At 62.2% G+C, this 19,497-nt stretch overlaps 1 protein-coding gene across 2 annotated transcripts; it reads left to right on the top strand.

Annotated features, from left to right (window-relative positions):
• Positions 1-270: 270 nt before the first annotated feature.
• On the top strand, positions 271-14,314 carry HDAC11 (histone deacetylase 11). 2 transcript variants are annotated; one of them, XM_043886586.1, is made up of 10 exons: positions 271-432; positions 1,404-1,552; positions 4,104-4,204; positions 8,355-8,471; positions 9,882-9,924; positions 10,145-10,221; positions 11,116-11,178; positions 11,396-11,492; positions 12,363-12,541; positions 12,748-14,314. In XM_043886586.1, coding segments are annotated over exons 1-10 (1,044 nt in total). In that variant the 5' UTR covers positions 271-430; the 3' UTR covers positions 12,964-14,314. The 2 variants fall into 2 exon arrangements, with proteins under 2 accessions (XP_043742521.1, XP_043742520.1); XM_043886585.1 differs by lacking the exon at positions 271-432 and adding an exon at positions 439-768.
• Positions 14,315-19,497: the final 5,183 nt, after the last annotated feature.

Below are 19,497 nucleotides of genomic sequence, written 5' to 3'. Positions count from 1 at the left end.
CCTAGCTCCCAGGATCTCCCGGCCTTGGGACCGCGAAGACAGGCCGGGAGGCCGGGGGCGGGGTATAACGTGACCCCGCCCCCAAGGGCGGGGCGATTGCTGCCGTTCCAGTTCTGCGACGAGCGGCCCTCCCCCTAAGGGGCGCGGCTTCCGAGCAGGGAGAGATCTCACTGGATGTTTTCCTGAGGAAGGCGGGACTTGGAGCTTGAAGGGCGTTGGGGGCGTGGCCTCCGTCCGCGCCGCCGGAGAGCTCGGCGCGGGACTCCGACCCTCTGTGACGCAGGCCCGAGTGGGGGCGGGGCGGGGCCGAGCCTTCTGAGCTCCGCCCCCAGCGGAGGCGGCCGAGGCCGGGGGCGTGTCCTGGGCGGGGCCGCGCTCCGCCCCGCCCGGTCGCGGAGCGGTGGCGGCGCAGGGAGGGCCCGGCCCCGGGATGTGAGTGCGGCGGGGGCGGGGGCGCGGGCTGGGGCGCCGGCCAGGCCGCGGGGGTTCCCAGGGGTCCCCGCGGGCGGACGCACCGGTGTGCGGGCGGCCGGGCGAGCCCGCCAGGTGCGGGCCCAGGTACGGCGGGCGCTCGGGCCGCTTGGCCCGGGTCAGCGCCCCGCGTGCCGTGGCCAGCCCAGCGCCACTCATCTGCGGCGCACGGGGCGATGGCCGGGCGGGGGCCCGCGACATGCGCGGCTTGGCGTCTGTCCTCGGGGCCCCCCCAGCAGAGCGGAGGCCCCCGCGGTGGCAAGCCGGCTCTCTGTGCCCTGTGCGGCGGCTGCGGAGGTGTGATGGGGGTCAGCTGGCGCGGAGGGCCCGAGGTGACCCCATTCCTGGCTGCGGGTTGGGCCGAGGTGACCCCATCCCTGGCTCAGGGTTGGGCCGCAGCCTGCGTGAGCCCTGAGCTGCTGCTTCTGGGAACTGTCCCCCTCGATCGTCAGGGATAGGGCGCTTTCTGTGCTCCGTTGTTGAGTGCGTTATCTCAGTCCTCCCGACAGACAGCCGCACGTTTTTGCAGCCGAGGAAAGCCAGGCCTAAGGCCACACAGCTGTTGGTTGTAATTGTTGTCATGTGGAGGTGAGGTGCTGAAGGCTTACAGCCAGACACACCTGGTCCACATCGGCTGCTCCACAGACCCGGGTGACCTTGGGGTGCCCCTGGTCCCCTCTCTGAGCCTCTGGTGGGATGGTGGTGCCTACACCACCCGGGGCTGCTGCCAGGATTGGGCCCAATGGTTCAGGGAGCTCAGTAAGGAGCCACTATTTTAGTGTTGTTGCTGTGGCCCTTGTTCTGCCGCGGAGGGAGCTAGTGATGCTGGGTCAGGGCTGTGTGCTCGGTCCGAGCCTGCTGGCGCCAAGGCGCAGCTGCTCCCACACTGAGGCTGTTCCTGTCTGTGCGTGTCTGTCCCCGTGCCCACGAAGGCCACACCCAACCCAGCTGTACCAGCATGTGCCGGACTCACGCTGGCCCATCGTGTACTCGCCGCGTTACAACATAACCTTCCTGGGCCTGGAGAAGCTGCACCCCTTTGACGCAGGAAAATGGGGCAAAGTGATCAGCTTCCTGAAAGGTATGGAAGGCCCCACCGGGACCTGCATCTGCCCCCTGCAGCCCCCCTGCCGCCGCCACCACCCCCTGCTGCCTTTCCCTCGCGCAAGCTTCAGACCCTCCCCGCTCCAGTCCCAACCCTCAGACTGCCTTCCACCCGAGCTGTCACGAGGATCTTTCCAACACAGACCTCTGAGCTCGACCTGGCCCCATAGCACCCCTTCACTGGCTCCCGTTCCCTGGGGACCTAAGCTCTGTCTCTGCCCCTGGAGACCCAGTAGCAGGGGAGCTGGTTGCCATGGAGCCAGGGAAGCTGACGTTTGGAGGGATGCACTGTCCATACCCCACAAAGTCCGAGAATCCTGGAGCTGGACCACCTTTACTCCAACCCCACTGATGAAAAATCTAGGAAACTGGGCCCAGAAAGGTCTGAACCTCAGAGCTGTGGCCTCATCCCATTTATGGCTCGTCCCCTGAGTAGGGTGATGCTGTGGGGAGTGCACTGTTTCAACCGTGGTTTCTAATCCAGGGATGAAAATTCAACCATCACAGTAGACTGGTGGAAAAAAAAAAAAGATATTCCAGTTTCCTATATTGGGGATTCTTTAACTGAGGGAAGTAGGAAGTGTTACGTGAAGTGTTACCTGGCATAGGATGAAGCATTGCATATCTGCATCACACAATGCCTTTGATTACACCCTGGGGGATGTTTCATTCTGGGGCTAGCCCACCTTTAACACCTAAGCCCATCTCCCTCTTTAACAAATCTAGAGCGAGCCTCCGGCCCTGCACCTTGCAGACAGGAGTCACATTGGAGATTACTGACACTGTTGCCTTTGCAGTTTTTGCTTTTGTTTGTTTTTAGTTTTGGTTACCTTCTGTATTTGGCAGGCGATACTGATTTTCCACCTGCAATAACGACCAAAGTGCTTATTCAAAGAAAAAGATTATGTAGAAAAGAGGACAAGTGTGCAGCCCTGGGAAGAGCTCTGGTGGGGGGGCGGAGCCAGCCGGCCTCCCCCTGACTGTTCTCTCCTGGGGGTGGAAGCTCGCAGCTGTAACCGTGCACCTCCAGGGAGTTCCCTCGCCTCCCTGAATGAGGTCCTTCCCTCTCTGCTTCCAGCGGGCCTGAGGCGCTCCACAGATCGCCCCTTCCTGGGCTCGCGCGTCACCCTGCGTTGCAACTGAAGGGTGCCTTGTCCCCACCACTCTGAGCTGACCATCTTCCCGACTTCGCTTCTGTCTCTGATGAGGATGTGGGTAGAGAGGAGGCAGGGCCACGTGGCAAAGGGCCTTGGGTGCTGCCAGGAACAGGGCTGGTCCTTTGGGGGAAGGCAGTAGGGAGCCATGAAATGTTCCGGGCAGGGGGATACTTGCTCTCCATGGAGCTCTTTGTGGGAAATGTATGGAACCAGGTGGTGTCTAGGGTCTTCCCAGGTGGCTCCGTGGTAAAGAATCTGCCTGCCAGTGCTGGAGACACGGGTTCGATCCCTGATCTGGAAAGATCCCCTGGAGGGGAAAATAGCAACCCACTCCAGTATTCTTGCCTGGGAAGTCCCGTGGACAGAGGAGCCTGGCGGGCCACAGTCCGTGGGGTCGCAGAGTCGGACATGACTTAGTGACTGAACAACAATAGCAAGCTAGTTTCTAGCAGGGTCGGTTTCTGAGAGTGACACATTAGCACAGGTCCCATAGATTCTGACCTCGTCCTTCAGTTTCCCTAGGACCAGAGCATCACGGATCCGTTCTCACAGTGCCCTAGACAGAGCACTTCCTCCCCTCTGTCTCATTTCTTCTGTTGCAAAAAGGAGGGAATTTTGTGTGGTGTGTGTGTGTGGGGTGACGACACAGCGTGGTGTTTCCCAAACACCAGTCGTTGGGAAACCACTCTTGGGACCTTGCCAGCAACTCATACCACCTGTTCCATTATTTACGTCAGAGGTTTTTATCGACCTAGCCTTCATTTTTAAAAACTTAAATAAGCCTGTTTTAAAAGGGAACATTATGTCATCTCAATGAAAAAAGCCAGTTTCACTTGCCGTAAATACAAGGTCACGGTAAAAAAAATAAATGCATTGAAAGTAGCAGTGTATTCCAGCTCAGGCAGCTTACTGTTGTGACAGACGGTGAAAGTGATCGCTGCTTGTGAGGGGGTTACAAAAAGGGGGAGGAGCAAGGATCAGGCAAGTGTTAAAAGAGAGGCCCCCGCGCACGACACCCCCCGTGACGTCACCCCAAGGTGGAGGAGACTCAGCCAGGAGAGTTTTTCTCACCTTGAGACGCAGCATTGATGACCCCCGTGCCTCCTGCCTCTGCAAGTTGCCCAGCCATGCCTGAGCTTGCCTCCTGGCTCTCAGTGGCCTGGGGCACAGGAGGATCGTTGGGCCCAACGTCCTATGCCCTGGCCCGAGGGCCTGGCGGCTCTCCACACCGGCCTGAGAGGTGGCCTGTTCCGAGACCACCCACAAGCCAGCAGGGGCCGCCTTCTCCTGGGGCCCCGTCTGAGCCCGCGGGAGGGGCTGGGGCTGGATGGAGGCCGGCAGGATTGCATGGTGCCCGCTTTGTGGTTTCAGAGGAGAAGCTGCTGTCAGACGGCACGCTGGTGGAGGCGCGGGAGGCCTCAGACGAGGACCTGCTGGTGGTGCACACGAGGCGCTATCTCAACGAGCTGAAGGTGCGGGGCCTGGGGGCTGCCGGCGGGGGCGGGGGGCCACAGTCTCCAGGGGCTCCGCTCCTGCCCCTGTGCGGGGGGCGGGGGGCGTGTGCGTCTGCGGTCCCCATCAGGAGCCAGGGGAGGGGCTGCAGTCTCGAGGGGCTCCACTCCTGCCCCTGCGCGGGGGGGGGGGGGGGGGGGGGGGGGCGCGTGTGCGTCTGCGGTCCCCACCGGGAGCCAGGGGCCCTAGGAGGGCGGGCACCAGGGATGCGCGTGGCTGCTCCTGGGGGTGGTGAGCCCCCACCCCTGGGAGTATGAGAGCACGGATGGCCCCTTGATGGGGATCGAACCTGCGCCGGGGTCCGGGGCTTCTGCCTCAGTGACTCGCCATCTGGGTTCTGTGGACAGGCCTCCAGGACCCCTGCTGGGGTGATGGGTGGGGGACCCCAGCTCCTTGTCCCCCTCCAACCACATCTGTTCCACCTTGGCCTATATTGGGCTGAAGTTGAAGATTCTGTTTCGAGGGCTTCTCCTGCTAGAGACTTGTTGGAAACTTGGGCTGAAAGCTAGTTTTTGCGCCCCAGGGCCCAGCTGGGAACATGCACCAGTGGTCAGGTGGGTGGTGGGTGGTATTGGGGTGAACCTGAGCACCAGCCCCGCCCAGGCGGTGGCTGCCACCCAGCTCCTCCGTGGGCCTGGCTTTCAAAGAGAAATCCAGATCAGTGGGTGACGGCTCCTGATTTCTTAATGTAGCGACTCATGGGAAGGTGTGTGAGTCTGGCCTGCAGGCTGCCTGGGACGACCTCTTTCTAGAGGAGCCACATGGTGCTTCTGAGGGCGGAGGCGTTGTTGGGCCCCTTTGTCGGGGCGGAAGGAAGGCAGGGCTGGGGGCGGTGTCAGAACACAGTGGGGCAAGGATGCCCCGGGTTCTCTGCCCCCGGGAGCGTGGGACCCTGACATGTACCTCTGGGCTCCCAGTAGCACTCATCTTAGAGCCAGGTGGACACCTGAGGTCACCAGGCCCCGCCCCCCCCCCAGGTGGACAAGCCTGCAAAGAGGCCACACCTGCTCACGGCCACCCAGGAGGTCCCGCAGGCCCTGGGGGACCCCAGACAGGCCACTGGGCTCCTGGTCACGCCTGCACACCAGCCCGAGGTGTGAGAATTCTAGATGGAGCCGTGGCAGCGTGCGCTCCTGAAAGATTACCAGGAAGATGGTGAAACCTGGCTCCCAGGAGAGCGAGCTGTGTGAGGCTCTGGCAGGAAGCCCAGCGCTTGGCTGCCCTGGTTTCCCGGGGCCGGGACGTGCGTGGTCACAGTCCACAGCCCAGGGGTGGGGCCAGGAGGACATGCCAGCCAGAGTCCAGAGGGTGAGGGTAGGGCCAGGGAGAGGCCAGGACATAGAGGGGCCGGGCTGGAGCCAGCGCCCGGAGAAAGCTGGGCGGAGGCTGGGCTCCAGCGCTTCTGTTTGGAGGTCGTTTCAGGGAACCATGTACAGCTGACCGATACCTGACCTTGGGCCCCCCAGCATCCTGAAGGCAGCTTTCTATGTGCTACGTGATAATAGGAACAAGTATTCACAGGTAGAGCCTCAAGTAGAAAACTGACGTCAAGGGCAGGAGGAGAATTCAGATGTGCCAACGTAACTAAGAGGCCACAGCCGAGCTGCATATCTGGAGCTCCCTAGTGGCCAGAGCAAGAGGAGAAGCATGATGATTTCCATATGACCTACGGAGGTGAAGAAGTATTCAGTCATGTAACACATCTATATGGAATTCTGACTGTGTGCTGGGTGCCAAAAAAAAAAAGAATAAGCAAGTTTCCCTGCTGCCATGGATTTGCATTTCCTGGTGGAAGACTGAAAATAAAGAAGTAACAGTACAAAAGCATTTCAGAGCACCAAGTGCGGCAGAGGGAAAAGAAGGAGGGTCACTCTGCAGAGGTATGCTTGTGGAGTCTGAGTAATCAAGGAGGGCCTCACAGAGGAGGCGAGGTGTGAGCTGAGACCAAAGAGTGGTGAGTAGGTGATACTTGTGGCGTTTCAGAGGAAGACGGTTGTAGAGACTCAGGCCTGGAGGGGGAGGGGGTTTCAGCCTCCCATAGGGGAGAGTGGGGGAGTGGGCTGGGCTGGCATCTGGGGGAGAGCATTCTGAGCGAGCAGGAGGAGCAGGGGCAAAGGCCCTGAGGCAGAAGTGTCCCAGCAGCAGTGACACCCCTGGGTTGGAGGGAATGGAAGGGAGACGGTTGGAGGTGGGGTCAGAAAGTGATGAAGGTCAGGACCACTGAGGGCCTGTGGTCACTGCAACTTTGCTCTGAGGGAGGTGGGAGCCCAGGAGTGTTTCAAGCAGGGGGACGTGAGCTGATCTAGGTTTCCAAAGCTTTCTCGGCAGCTGTGATGGGAATAGATGATACCTGGCTATCAGGACGAAATCAGGAGCCCAAGAGGAAGCGGGTGGTTGCCGTGATCCTGGTGGGAGAGCCTGGATGCTCGGACAAGGCTGGAAGCAGCCGTGGCCAGGGGCGGACATGGCAGGACCTGGGGTTTGTTGTGAAGTTGGAACAATAGGACTTTTTTGTGCTCAGATTGGGTGTGGGGTCTGGAAGCCAAGGATGTCCCAGAAACCGTGGCCGGAGCCCCAGGGAGTCTGGGCGCAACTTGGGCCTCTTTGCCGCCCCCACGGTGCCCTGAGTCTGTGAGGGCAGAGACACAGACCCCCGTGCACAGATCACCTCCAGGGGTCCCCAGGAAATGGGACCCCCAGGGTTACAGGAGAGCGTCTCCACTTCTGCAAAATAAACAAACAAACCAAAAAACGGAATTGGGATTTGGGTAGTGATTATGAATCTGTAGATGAATTAGGAGAGAACCACCATCTCACAAGGTTAGGTCTCCCAGCCCACGGACACAGATGTCTTTCCCCTTATTCAGATCTTCTTTAAGTTCTTTCAGCAGCATTTTGTAGTTTCCACTGTACAAGTCTTATACCTGTGTGGTTAATTTATTCTTTTTGATATCATTGTAAATGAAATTGCTTTCTTAATTTCCCTTTGGGGGCGGTGGCTTCATCGTCTTTCCTTCTCTGTCCCTTGCTGGCTTGCTGGGAGTGGGAGGGAGGCAGTGGTCAATGTTTTCCTTCAGGGGCTGGTCGTTCCCTTCCAGGGAACAGTCTTCCCTGCTTCCCATATGCTGGGCTGCTGCTGGGCTGGGGTTGGTGTGACAGGTCGAGCCCCTGCCTTCCCATTTCTGGGTCTGCCTCCCCCACACACGTGCACACATATGCCCCTGCTCACTCACACGTGCATACACGTGAACATGTGCATATGCGCTTGCACACACACATGTCTTGCAGCTGTCCAACCAGACCGTGTTCTCCCTCCCCCAGCAAAGCTGGCACATTGCAGGTCAGCACCTCCCCACCAGGCTGCTGTGTGTCCGTGAGGACAGATCAGCTGCATCTCTGGGCCTGGCACCTCCCCAGGCTCTTGGGAAATATCCGCCAGGTGCCAGGGCCCCTGCAGGGCTCTGCCTAGCGTTGGTGGAGAGCAGGGTCTGGATCACCGGTGTTCCCAGCCAGGCAGGAGAGGTCCAGGACCGGAGTGCATGGACACTTGTCCAGGGCCCAGGAGGTCGTAGGGAGGCTGTATCCTGACCTGGGTGCCCCAGGCCCTCCTGCCTTGGCAGCAGGGGACGGACGAGAGCATGCGGCCCCATTTGAAGGGATGGCTGACTCCTGGCGGATGAAGGGGCGTGCTGCGCTGGGGGAGTCGTCCAGTCCCGACTCTGTCAATGACTCGGTGTGACCTTGTGAAGAGGCATCCTCCTTCCTTACCCCCTCTCCCTGCCCCCGCGGGGCCTTGCGGGCCAGGTGGGTTCTGGTTAGGCTTGGCGGTGACTGGTCATCCCCTGCAGTTCTCATTCTGGACACAAGAGGGCAGCCGAGGGCCTTGGACCATGAGGCCTTTGCGCTGACTTGACTTTGAGAACACGGTGTTGTGAGCATCTCTGTGCTGAGCCTGAAGTTCAGCCATGGTGTGTGTGTGTGGGGGGGGTGGCGTTTCTCACCTGAGGAGCCGCACTTGCCCACAGCCCCCCAGGCACCCGAAGCTGGTCCAGAGGGAATCGCTGCCCGTGGGCCCGAGGGAGGCCCAGCAGCCTGTGTCTCTCCCCACAGTGGTCCTTTGCCGTGGCCACCATCACAGAGATCCCGCCGGTCATCTTCCTGCCCAACTTCCTGGTGCAGAGGAAGGTGCTCAAGCCCCTGCGGACCCAGACGGGAGGAACCATAATGGTAGGTGGGGGTGGGGGGCAGGGGCTGGGCGGGAGCCCCCAGCCCCGGCTCCTTCCCTCCCTGGGCCTTTGCCCACCTGGGGTCTTCCCTCCAGAATGCTGAGTAGTTGAGCAAAATCGTAATGTTCTTCAAGGCAGCAGCAGGAACTCTTTCTTCCAAAGCTTCTCCCATAGAAATCACCGCTCCTCCCCCAAGACCCCCTGTTAGCGTTACCGTGTTTGCTGGTGTGTAAGAGCTGTCCTTAACCAGCCACAACCCCCACCCAGAGTGTGTCCTAAAACTGTGGCTCTGAGCTTCTCACGTTTCAGATGAAACAAACCCCTGTGACCTCAGCGGTGTATGGCGTCCCCCCATCAGGGGGTGGCCGTCACCAATGCTCCAGGCAAAACTGGGCTTCACATCATGTGTCAGCTCAGTTCAGTCACTCAGTCGTGTCCGACTCTCTGTGACCCCATGAACTTCAGCATGCCAGGCCTCCCTGTCCATCACCAACTCCCGGAGTTTACTCCAACTCATGTCCATTGAGTCAGCAATGCCATCCAACCATCGCATCCTCTGTCGTCCCCTTCTCCTCCCGCCCTCAATCTTTCCCAGCATCAGGGTCTTTTCCAGTGAGTCAGCTCTTCGCATCAGGTGGCCAAAGTATCAGAGTTTCAGCTTCAGCATCAGTTCTTCCAATGAAAATTAGCCACAGACAGTGAGGAAAAGAAGCGGAAATGATTGAAATGTACAGTGATCTAACCCAGACCTGGATCAACACTGGCTGACCCTTCTTAGCTTTGCAAATTTGTGCACTTTTAAAGTTTATTAGAATATTCCTGCTCATCCCAGAATGATGAGTTCTTACAAGATTTCAGGACTAAAGCAACAGTATTTCTATGAGCAAAATTTTGTCTGTTTTCCCGTTGAAAGCTACATGAGAATCCTTGCCAGCTCGTGCAGAAGCCTGAGAGCAGAACTTCGGTTCCCTCCAGTTCCCCCCCACAGTTACACAGGAGTTTACACCTTGCAGGTGGTTCAGTGTAAAGAATCCGCCTGCCAATGCAGGAGCCACAGGAGATGAGGGTTCGATCCCTGGGTTGGGAAGATCCCCTGGAGGAGGGAATAGCAACCCACTCCAGTATTCTTGCCTGGGAAGTCCTATGGACAGAGGAGCCTGGTGGGCTACAGTCCACAGGGTCACAGAGTCGGACACGACTGAGCATGCATACACTGCACTGCACGCCTCATCAGTCAGCCAGTCAGGGGTTTGCCGGGTGGGGGCGGGGTGGTGCCCCCTGTACCCCACCTCACAGGGCATCCCCACCTGGGAGCTGGCTGCAAAACGGCGTTCATGGGGCAGTGAGTCAGCGAATGAGCGGGTGAAGGGATTGGGCGCCTGCCTGCCTCACACTGTGCTTGTTCTCCGAGGCGGGGAAGCTGGCGGTGGACCGCGGCTGGGCCATCAACGTAGGTGAGTGCCCCGGGGCCGGGCCTGGGGCCTGGGGGTGGCTGCTTGGGTGCCGTGACGGCAGAGCTGGCCCCCGACCCAGGGACCCAGGGGTGGTGACCTGCCCCAGGGGGGTCCGTTTGCCTGGCCAGCCTGGAGGCCCAGAGCCGTCCCTGGGAGGACGGAGGGGGCACCCGGGGCGTGCCCTTGCCCGGCCCTGCCCACTCCATGACTGTCCTCGCAGGCGGCGGCTTCCACCACTGCTCCAGCGACCGGGGCGGGGGCTTCTGCGCCTACGCGGACATCACACTTGCCATCAAGGTGCGTCCAAGTGCACATGGCGGGCAGGGTGGGGGGCGATCGCCTCCAAGAGCCTCCCTGGAATCCCCCCCAGTCTGGTGTTCTCACCCCGCGTTGTCGCGGAGGGAGTCGAGGTCCCGAATGGGAGAGAGCTCGCCTGGGTCCCTCCGCTGGGCTGAGACTCAAATGTAGACGTGACACCTGCTCTTCTGTGTTGCCTGTGACGGTCCAGAGGCGACAGCCTTCTCCAGGGGCTGGGGAACGCCGCTAGATTATTAATAGGAGACGGGGCTTTGCTCCAGGAGAGGGGGGCGGAGACAGGAATCATGATCTTGATGGTGGCGACAGCGGCCGGCCTTTGCTGAGGGCCCAGCCCTGTCTGTGGGCCTCACCCCTTCACCCTCAGGGAACGGGGCCGGAGGGGGTGAGGGCACAGCCCGAAGGGGCAGTGCTGGCCGTGACCTCTGCAGCTGTCAGAAGCCAACGCTCCGCCAGCACCCGCGTCTGGGCTCAGGCTGGGAGTCCGCGTGGTCCCTGAGGCTCCTGTCTGCACACAGCTTGGAAACGGATGGGGAGGAGGGGGCGGCAGACCCTGGCCGTTTGGAGAGGGAGATGCCAGGAGACCTGGTGGGAGGGGAGGGCAGGGGAAGGAAGGGCTTCCCTGAGGAGGCAGCTTTAGGGCCAGGCCCTGTAAGAAGGCAGAGATGGCAAGACGGAGCTCCGGGTGCAGCCGGGAGGGGTCCCCGCTGCAGACACACACAGGCTCCTCTGAGCCACACGGACCTCCTGGCGGCCTGGGGTCTCCCACAAGCACGGAGGCGCTCCCAGCCCACCCGTCACCTCCCGGGGCCCCTGGGGGGCTGCGCCCTCTGGCCCTGGGGGGTCCTCACCTCTCCCCTCTCCTGCCCTGGCCAGTTCCTGTTTGACCGAGTGGAGGGCATCTCCAAAGCCACCATTGTGGACCTCGACGCCCATCAGGTGAGTGCCCGGCGGGGCTGGGGTCCCCCCTCCCCAGGCGGCCTCTGACACATGGCCCCACGTGGTGGGGTTCCCCGCCCCCAGGAACACCGCTGAGCCCCAGGCTGGGCCCCCCCGCCCTGCCCAGGCACAGGGGCGTTCCCTGGGGAGTGCTGGGGGGTCCTGGCCTGGCCCCAGGCACCTGCCTGCCATGAGCAGCTTCTGTGTGCCCCCCCAGGGCAATGGGCATGAGCGCGACTTCATGGGCGACAAGCGTGTGTACATCATGGACGTGTACAACCGCCACATCTACCCCGGGGACCGCTTCGCCAAGCGTGAGTGCCCCCCACCCCAGCGCACCCCCCTGGACCGGGCTGTCTGCGGGGCCTTTCCCGCATGCCAGGCCCTGCAGACATCACTTCACTTCTTGATCCTCAGTGTCCCAGGGAGGGGGAGGCCGTCCCCACTCTCAGGAGACTGAGACTAAAGGGGTCGCTTGACCCACCAAAGACCACGTAACCGCCCCCCACCCCAATAAACACACCGTGAATCCCGCTACTGGGGTGACCACCTGGAGAATAAAGTAGGATTTTCTCCTCACTGGGCAGCTGTCTGGTCAAAAACAGGGAAGGACAAAAAAGAAACAGAAAAATATAGAAGTAGAAAATGCAAGATAAGATGGCAGAAATCAGCTCAAACATGAGTTGCTAAATAAATGCAAGTGGGTTAAACTCATCAATTAAAAGGCAGAGACTCTTCGATGAAGCTTTGAAGACAGGGGGACCTGCCCACCTTGTGGGGAGGGGACGTTTATGCAGGAAGTGCCTTTGGGTCTGCTGTGGGTGACTCAACCACTCTGTGGCCCCAGGGACCTGTTTCTGAACTGAATCTCAAGTGGACTGGATCCGGACCGGATTCGGACCTGAGGGCACGTGGGGTACCCGTGTCTCCGGGCGAGTGCTCATGGAGGCAGTGAGCTCAGGCACCCAGCCTGGGTCCCTGACTCCCCAGGGCAGTGTTTCATCCGTGACCCCTCCCCCGCCCACGGTCCTTTGGGCCCCTTGCAGCTCTCACGCTCTCTTACCTTAGTTTAGGGTGGATGAGCGGCTGAGCAGTGCTAGACTCAGGTGGGAGAGCAGGCAGTCCCCCCCAACCCCGTTTCCCGTCTGCACTTTGGGGCATCGCTGTCTCCCCCTGCTCCCCAGAGGCCATCAGGCGGAAGGTGGAGCTGGACTGGGGCACGGAGGACGATGAGTACCTTCAGAAGGTGGAGAGGAACCTGGAGAAAGCGCTCCAGGAGCACCGCCCCGACGTGGTGGTGTACAACGCAGGCACGGACATCCTCGAGGGGGACCGCCTCGGGGGGCTGGCCATCAGTCCGCAGGTGCGTCCCGACCCTGGGGCGGGGGCAGGCTCCGCTCTGGGGACTCGGCAGCGACCGGGGAATGTGGCGGCGCGGGCGTTCCTCCTGAGGCCAGAGGGGCTGGGCAGCAGCAGCAGCGTGGAGCGGGGTTCGACCCGCAGCAGGACCTCCACCGCCCTGAGGCTCCGGGCCTGCCTGAGCCCGCCTTCCTTGTCTCCCCACCCCAGGGTATTGTGAAGCGGGATGAGCTGGTGTTCCGAATGGTCCGTGGCCGCCAGCTGCCCATCCTCATGGTGACCTCGGGCGGCTACCAGAAGCGCACGGCCCGCATCATTGCTGACTCCATCCTTAACCTGTACAGCCTGGGGCTCATCGGGCCCGAGTCCGCCAGTGTCTCGGCTCAGAACTCAGACTCGCCTCTGCTGCCCCCCGAGGTGCCCTGACCACGCCGCCCTCTCGGGGGCTGCCCGCCTGCTGCCCGTCCGCCCACCCACCGGCCCCCCAGCACGTCTCCTCCTCCAGCCGAGGGGCAGGGGGCGCCTCGCGCAGCTCCGCTCACCCCCCGCCCCCCGGGTGTCGGGGGCTCCGGGCCCCTCTGTGAACGGGGCAGAAGGCAGGGCCTGAGTCCCGGCAGGACCCACAGGGGCACGGCCTGACCAGACCCTGCAGAGGTGGCGGTTCTCCCAGGAGGGAGGAGGCAGGTGAGGCTCTGGGTGCAGGGGGTGCCCCCCATGGTGGGGTGCTCTAGTTTTCAACACAGACTGAGGAGGCTTGCAGGACCTCCCTCCTGCCTCTTCTCCGCCCTCTCCCCCTCCCGCCAGGGGTGGGACGTCCAAGAGGGGCTGAGCCGGTCTCGCAGGCATCAGGGAGGAGCCCGGGTCCTGGATGTGGGGTCGCGGGGGAGGGCGTGCAGGCTCAGGTGGGCTTTCCCATCTGGCTTCTCCATCAATAAAGGAAGGGCTGGACCCGCTGTCCCTGCGCCCCTCCCCGCTCGTGGAGAGGGGGAGCCTGTTCCACCAACATCTTGCTTGTCCAGAGGGAAGGGCAGGCTCGGGGTGGGGGGCAGGGGACGAGCTCTGGGCTCAAGGACAGGACAGGCCTGAGCTCTGGAGGCCGGAGGAAAGTGAGGCCCAGCCCAGGAGACCGTGGAGGGGCAGGTGGCCCAGCGGGGTCCTGCAGGCCCCGAGGCCCAGGTGGGGACGCGGTGCTGGTGACTCCAGGCTGGGGTTGCTGGGGGCGAGCGGAGGGTCTCCATCCTGGCCTGCAGTGGGTAGGGGTTGGTGCTGGGGTGGGGCCCAGGTAGGGCTACAGCTTCCACCAGCCTCCCCAAAAATGCCAGGCCTGCCCTGCGCCTGGGGTCCCAGGTGGGCCCTGACCTTGTCCCCGGCTCTACTCTGAAGGGGATGCTCAGGACCCCCCGGGAAGCCGAGGGTGGGCGAGGCATCCAGCACTCCATGGCCTGGGTGTGTTCTCAGTGATCAGAGTGGGGGGAGGGAAGGTGGGCTGTCCCTGATCAAGCCCCTCTGGGACTCTGCTCCTCGCCACTTGGGGTGCCCTGAATTCTCCCTCCTCCTCCCTCACACTCCCTCTGCTGTGGGGGCAGAGGGCGGGTCCCGGGATGACCGAGTGTCACAAACACTTGGAGGCCCCACTGCCCCACCCCGCCCCCCGGGCCCTGCACCTGACATCCCTTCTCCTCCGACACGGGCCTGCGACCCCGGGGGGCAGGCGGCGACGGGCTTGTGTCCACGGAGCCTCTGTTCCAGAGAACCATAAAGGCCCTTCCCGATGCAACCCGGCTGCCGTGTGTTCTTCAGAGGAGGAGTCCGTCCCTCCTAAGATCAGAGGAAATAAAGGCTGAAAGTTCACACAGCAGGGGGCCCGGGGCAGCGGCCTGGCAAATGCTAGCGTTTTATTCTGTCCTCAGGGTCCTCTGGAGAAGGAAGGTTGCTGTGCCCACTCTACAGAGGCGGCAACTGAGGCCCAGCGAGTTTGCCCCAGGCTGCGCATCTAGTGGGTGGTGGAGCCAGGCTTGACCCCAGCCCTGCCAGATCCCACAGCATGTTCTCAGCTGCCTCTGATTTAGCAGGGGTGAGCGGGGCTGCTCTCCAGACAGAGGGATTTCAGGGGCGGGGGAGGGTGAGGATGGGAAGGTGCCAGGCAAGGAGCGTATGTGGGGATGAGCTGAGCGGGGGCAGAGGGGTTGGGGCAGGTGGGGAGCAGGACCTTGTCCTCAGCCTGGCAGAGCGGCCAGGGCGCCCCCAGCATCAGGGGCACAGCCTGGGCGGGCAGTGGGTGGCCCCTGGAGGGTCAGTGCCGGGGCAAGGACAAGAGGTGGAGACCTCGGGGTGGTGGGTGGGTCCCGGGGTGGCCTGTGCTGGGTGTGAGGCGGATGCAGGCTGGCAAGGCCGTCATCTCTGTTTACAGGTGTAGATGCGGAGGCGTGCGGTTGGGGGTCGGGGGGTTGCTTGCTCAGAGCGCAGACTGGGAGCTGCAGGGGCAGGAATCCCACCAGGGCCTTGGCTCCGGAATCTGCAACTCTTTCCTCCTCTGTGAGATGGGCCTCGAAGGACGCGGTACTCACCCGGAGGGTGGGCCCAGGACTAAACACCTGGGGGATGTTCCGGACCATCCGTGACCACGGTGGTGACTCTGCTGCGGGGCAGGGAGGAGAGTCCGGGCTGGTTCCCGTGAGGTGTTTGGGGTCCATTCTTAGGATGTGTGCTCTTTGCAAATGATCCCCCAAGTTACGAAACCCCAAGCGGAACGTACCAAGCCCTGGCCAACTGGATGGGCCAGAATGGGGCCAGGCTGGGAGGTCTGAGGTCAAACGCGTGCTCGGAGGAGAACCTGGGGTCCTGGCAAGCTTGGAAAAGCTCCTGCAAAAAGGAGCCCACGTGGGCGAGCGTGATGCCCGGTGTTGGTGGGAATTTCTGCAGCACGCGGCTCCAGAGCGTCCTGAAGATCTGACCTAAGAGGACCCCCCGCCCCTACCACGCCCCATGCTGGGGAGTGGGCAGGCCCCCGGGCCCCACGCCCACCACGTAGGGAGCCCCCCGGGGCCTTCAGAGCCTCCGTCCTCAGCCCTCCTGGTGGCTTGTGTCCTGAACTTGCGAGGCTGGGCGGGCTGTCCAGGGTGACGCTGGAGCCAGCTCAGAGCCAAGCCCCACGTAGCTGCTGCGTGATCGCGTGCCCCGGTCATCCCCGAGACCTCAGCGCCAAGCCCGGCTGGAGGCCCACGAGTCCTGGGAGATCCTTGAGAGAGAGTTCAGAGCCCCCATCTCGGCTAGGGGCTGGTGCGGGCTCTCAGGCAGCACTGCCCGCCCAGGGCACCACGCCTGAGGCTGGAGGGGGCAGAGGCAGGAAGGGACGTGCCCAGCTGCCACCTGGGGTGTAAACACAGGCGGGGGCACTGGTAGGGCCCCTCAGCTTCGCAGGACTCCCGGGCAGAACGGAAGGAGACATGATGCCTCCCCGGCTCCTCCAGGGCCGCCTGCCCTCGAGCTGGTTTCATTTAGCCCAGCCAGCCCCGGCTGGGGACGCCCCGCCCCGAGCCCAGGGCCACCGCGGGGAGGCTGGGTGCCATCTTGGGAGCGGTGCCTTCCCGGGACCGTCAGCCAGGCTGCAGGGGGCCAGCGGTTAAGCCGTGAGCGCCCGCCCCTCACTGGCCAGCCCCCGAGTCCCAGCCCTCCGCCCCTGGCTGGCTAGGCGCTCTTACCTCTCTGCCTCAGTGTACCCATCTGCAAAGTGGGAATGATACTCCGCATGGGGGGGGGGTTGTCACGAAAACTCAAAGAGCCAGTATTTGTCGAGCGCTTATAGCGTTATCGAGCCTAGAGCAGACACTCCGTACTACTTACCCATCAGCAGCTGCGTCACTGCCTTACGGACGAGGGGGTCGAGACTCAGAGTGGTCAAGTGACTGGCCCAAGGTCACACGGGCAGTGGAAAAGCCAGGGAACGGACCCGAGGCCGCCTGACTCTGGAATGAGCCCGCCCCACCCCCCAACCAGACCGTCTGGCAAAGGCTCGGAATGACCAGGGTGCAGGAGGGGCAGAGCTGTTCTTTGTGGAGGGCCCGCTGGGACACCAGCTCAGGGCTGGTGGTTAATCTGGAAACTGACGCCCTGGGGGCACTGTTAAGGAGCCTGGTGGCCAGCTGGGGACCAGAGCCCAGCCTCCTGGCTTCCGCCCACTGCAGCTTTCCGATGGGGAGCCGGAGAGTCCTGAGCGTCCCCCCGGCCACCCCCCTGGGCATTTCTCTCCGCACACCTGTCACCACCAGGGTCCAGGCACGCTGTCAGGGCACGAGGGAGCCCTGAGCTCTGCCGGCAGGGGCACGGTCTCTGGAGGAAGGACGTGGGCTTTGTGGCCGGCCAGCCTCTGTCTGAACCTGCTTCACCACTGGCCTCGGAGGGACCCTGGGCAGATGCGTCCCCGCCCACAGGCTGGCCCTCCCTCTGCAGAGGCCCATGTGAGGGGACGGAAGTGGCCTGGCCTACGCACTCCGGTCACTTGAGGGCAGACTTAGGGTCCAGCGGGAGAGTGTGGGCTGCCCTCCTGGCCTGCTCCCCAGCCTCTTGCTGCACAGACGGGAAATGGACACCTAGAGAGATGGGGCCTCGCTGCACGCGGGAGCTGACTCATCGGGAGGTGGTGGACACGGTGGTTGGAGCTGGACTTTTTTGCCAGCTCTGCGGCCTTGAGTAAGGCCATCACCATGCTGAGCCCCGATCTCCTCCCCCAGAAGATGCCCTGGTGTCAGCACGTTCTCAGTTAACATTGGCATCCTTCAGGAGGGCACCGGGCGGGATGTTCTCGGGGCCGGGGCATCCGAGATCGTCTCATGGCCTCCGTGCAGCTTCTGGGTTCACGACGCGGGGCGTGCACAGGCGTGTGTTCACTGGCTTCATTCTCAGCACAGCTGTGTCCACGGAGGAGGACACGGGTGCAGAGAGGGTGGGTCTCCGGACACGCCCCTGCCCCCCCAGAGCCTGCACCCTGTGTGCTGAAGTGCCCACCCTTGGGTGCCCCATGCCCATGACCTCCCCTCCCAGGTGGGGTGCTAGCGAGGGGGCCTCGGGCATCCAGCTCCGTGGCTCAGGGACGTCCCACACCTTTCTGAGATTCCCGTTGGGTGCCCTGGCCTTGGAGCTCTGGGGAGGGCTCACACATGAGGGTGCTCCTGAGGGGCCAGGAGGAGGGGTCGGTGGCCCGACCAGAGACCCCTTCCCTGCTGGGACCCCCGAGGCGGGCGCTCACAGCCCGCCGGTCGTCGCGGTAACCGATACCCGGGCGGCCAGACGGAGTTATGGTGTGCGGCTGGGAGGCTATTTTGTCTAATACGCCGAGAGGCCTTTGGAAATTCCTGGAGCCCATCTGGTCCTAGTTACTCCACAATATTGCTGTCTCTTCAGCTCGCAGACAAGGGAACACTTTTATTTCTCCTCTTGGAGCTCAGGAATGTGCCGAAAACACAGGCCGGCGGACGCCCATCTGGTTCCCGAGGTCTTCAGTCACGTGAGGACCCGCCGTCGTTTCAAAGGCTGTGGCTCCTTCCCCAGGAATCCTGCGATGCTGCGGGGGGTGAGGCCTGGGACGGGGTGCCGGCTGTGTGATGTGTTCCCAGACCCCAGGCTCTCATCCGCGCAGCTGAGACGGGCGCGCCTGGTGGTGGGGCTGGGGGGCACGCTAGCCTGGCACGTGGTGGGCATCTAGCAGTGCCGGCTTCCCCAAGAGCTCCTCGAACCTGAGACAGTTCACTGACCAATCCAAGCGCCGGTAGCCTCTGTCCAGTGAAGCTTCAACTCTGACGGATAAGTCATTCTTGACAGCCCGGCCTGCCCACAGCCAATCCCAGAACCAGAAGGCAAGCAAATAGAGAGGGTCCCCGCCTAACCCATCCCTCTGGAGTCCAGGCCAGACCACTCCTGCTCTCTTGCCTGGGCTGGAGCCTGACTCTTGATTCCCAGAGAGCTGGTCCCTGGGGGTCCCTTGGGGCTCCCGCTGCTGCCGCACCTGGAGCCTGGTGAGGCTGTTCAGTGCCCCCGCTCACACACCCCTGCCTGGCCCGGCTCCCTCTTGGCTGCGGCCCCCGACGAGTGTTTAGAGCGGCTGGCACCCTCCTCCCCTTCCTAGAGGAGCTCCCACCCCTCCAGCCCGGGCTGTAACAGTCACGGTCCCCTGCCCGCCCCCCGGCCTAGCCCCCGCTGTCCCGAGACTACAGCGTGATCCAAGGTCAGATCCTCCTGGAGGGTGCACCTCTCCACCCCTCAACTTGGACGTGCTTCATGAACCGTGAGCTCAGTGCCTTGTGTGTCTCCCCGGGGACGCTTTCCCAGCCAGTGGGTGACGCTCTGAGTGCCTCCCTCTTGCTGCACCGATGGCAGGAACATATTTTGAGCTGCGGCATCTGTCAGTCTGGGTCCCTGAAAGCCCCAGGTGAGCAGAGCCCCCTGGGCAGACAGGGGTGGATGTTCAGAGTGAGGAAGAAATAAATCACTGCTGAGGTTCTACATGGCGCGTTGTGTGGCACGACCTTGCCCATCCTGACACCCATCCCCTGCCTCTGACCACAGAGAAGGTTCAGTGATGCAGTGTGACTCAGGCTGGACCAGAGTCCTTACCTAGACTTTTATATCTGGGGGCAGGAGGGGAAGGGAATTTGTCTCACAAGTCACAGAGCAGCCTGATTTCAACCACAGGGATAAAGCCTGTCTAAGGTCCCAGAGAATGACATGGAGGGAGAAAAGGATGAAACATGATGGAGACACGAGGAAGCCTGGTGGCGTCGAGATGGGTCGTCATGGGCAGCTGTGCAAGTTGCGCACTGCACAGCTCTGATGTGTGCTGTTCACGGGGGCATCAGGGTAGATGTATTTGCCAGGATACTTTTCCAGCAGGTGGCGGTAAAGCATCTCAAGGAAGTGGAGCCTTGCTGCACTCGGCACAAAACTTCATCCAGGCTGGCAGCCTTG

Source organism: Cervus elaphus, chromosome 24, assembly GCF_910594005.1.
Source record: "Cervus elaphus chromosome 24, mCerEla1.1, whole genome shotgun sequence".
NCBI classification, from domain to species: Eukaryota; Metazoa; Chordata; class Mammalia; order Artiodactyla; family Cervidae; genus Cervus; species Cervus elaphus.
The sequence above is the reverse complement of the archived record's forward strand: the minus strand, read 5'-3'. Positions and strand labels throughout refer to the sequence as shown.

Coding starts and splice junctions, on each gene's coding strand:
- HDAC11 (XM_043886585.1), top strand. CDS start 671: ATGCGCGGCTTGGCGTCTGTCCTCGGGGCCCCCCCAGCAGAGCGGAGG. Junction 8,472..9,881: donor AGACGGGAGGAACCATAATG/GTAGGTGGGGGT, acceptor TTGTTCTCCGAG/GCGGGGAAGCTGGCGGTGGA. Junction 12,542..12,747: donor GGCTGGCCATCAGTCCGCAG/GTGCGTCCCGAC, acceptor TCCCCACCCCAG/GGTATTGTGAAGCGGGATGA.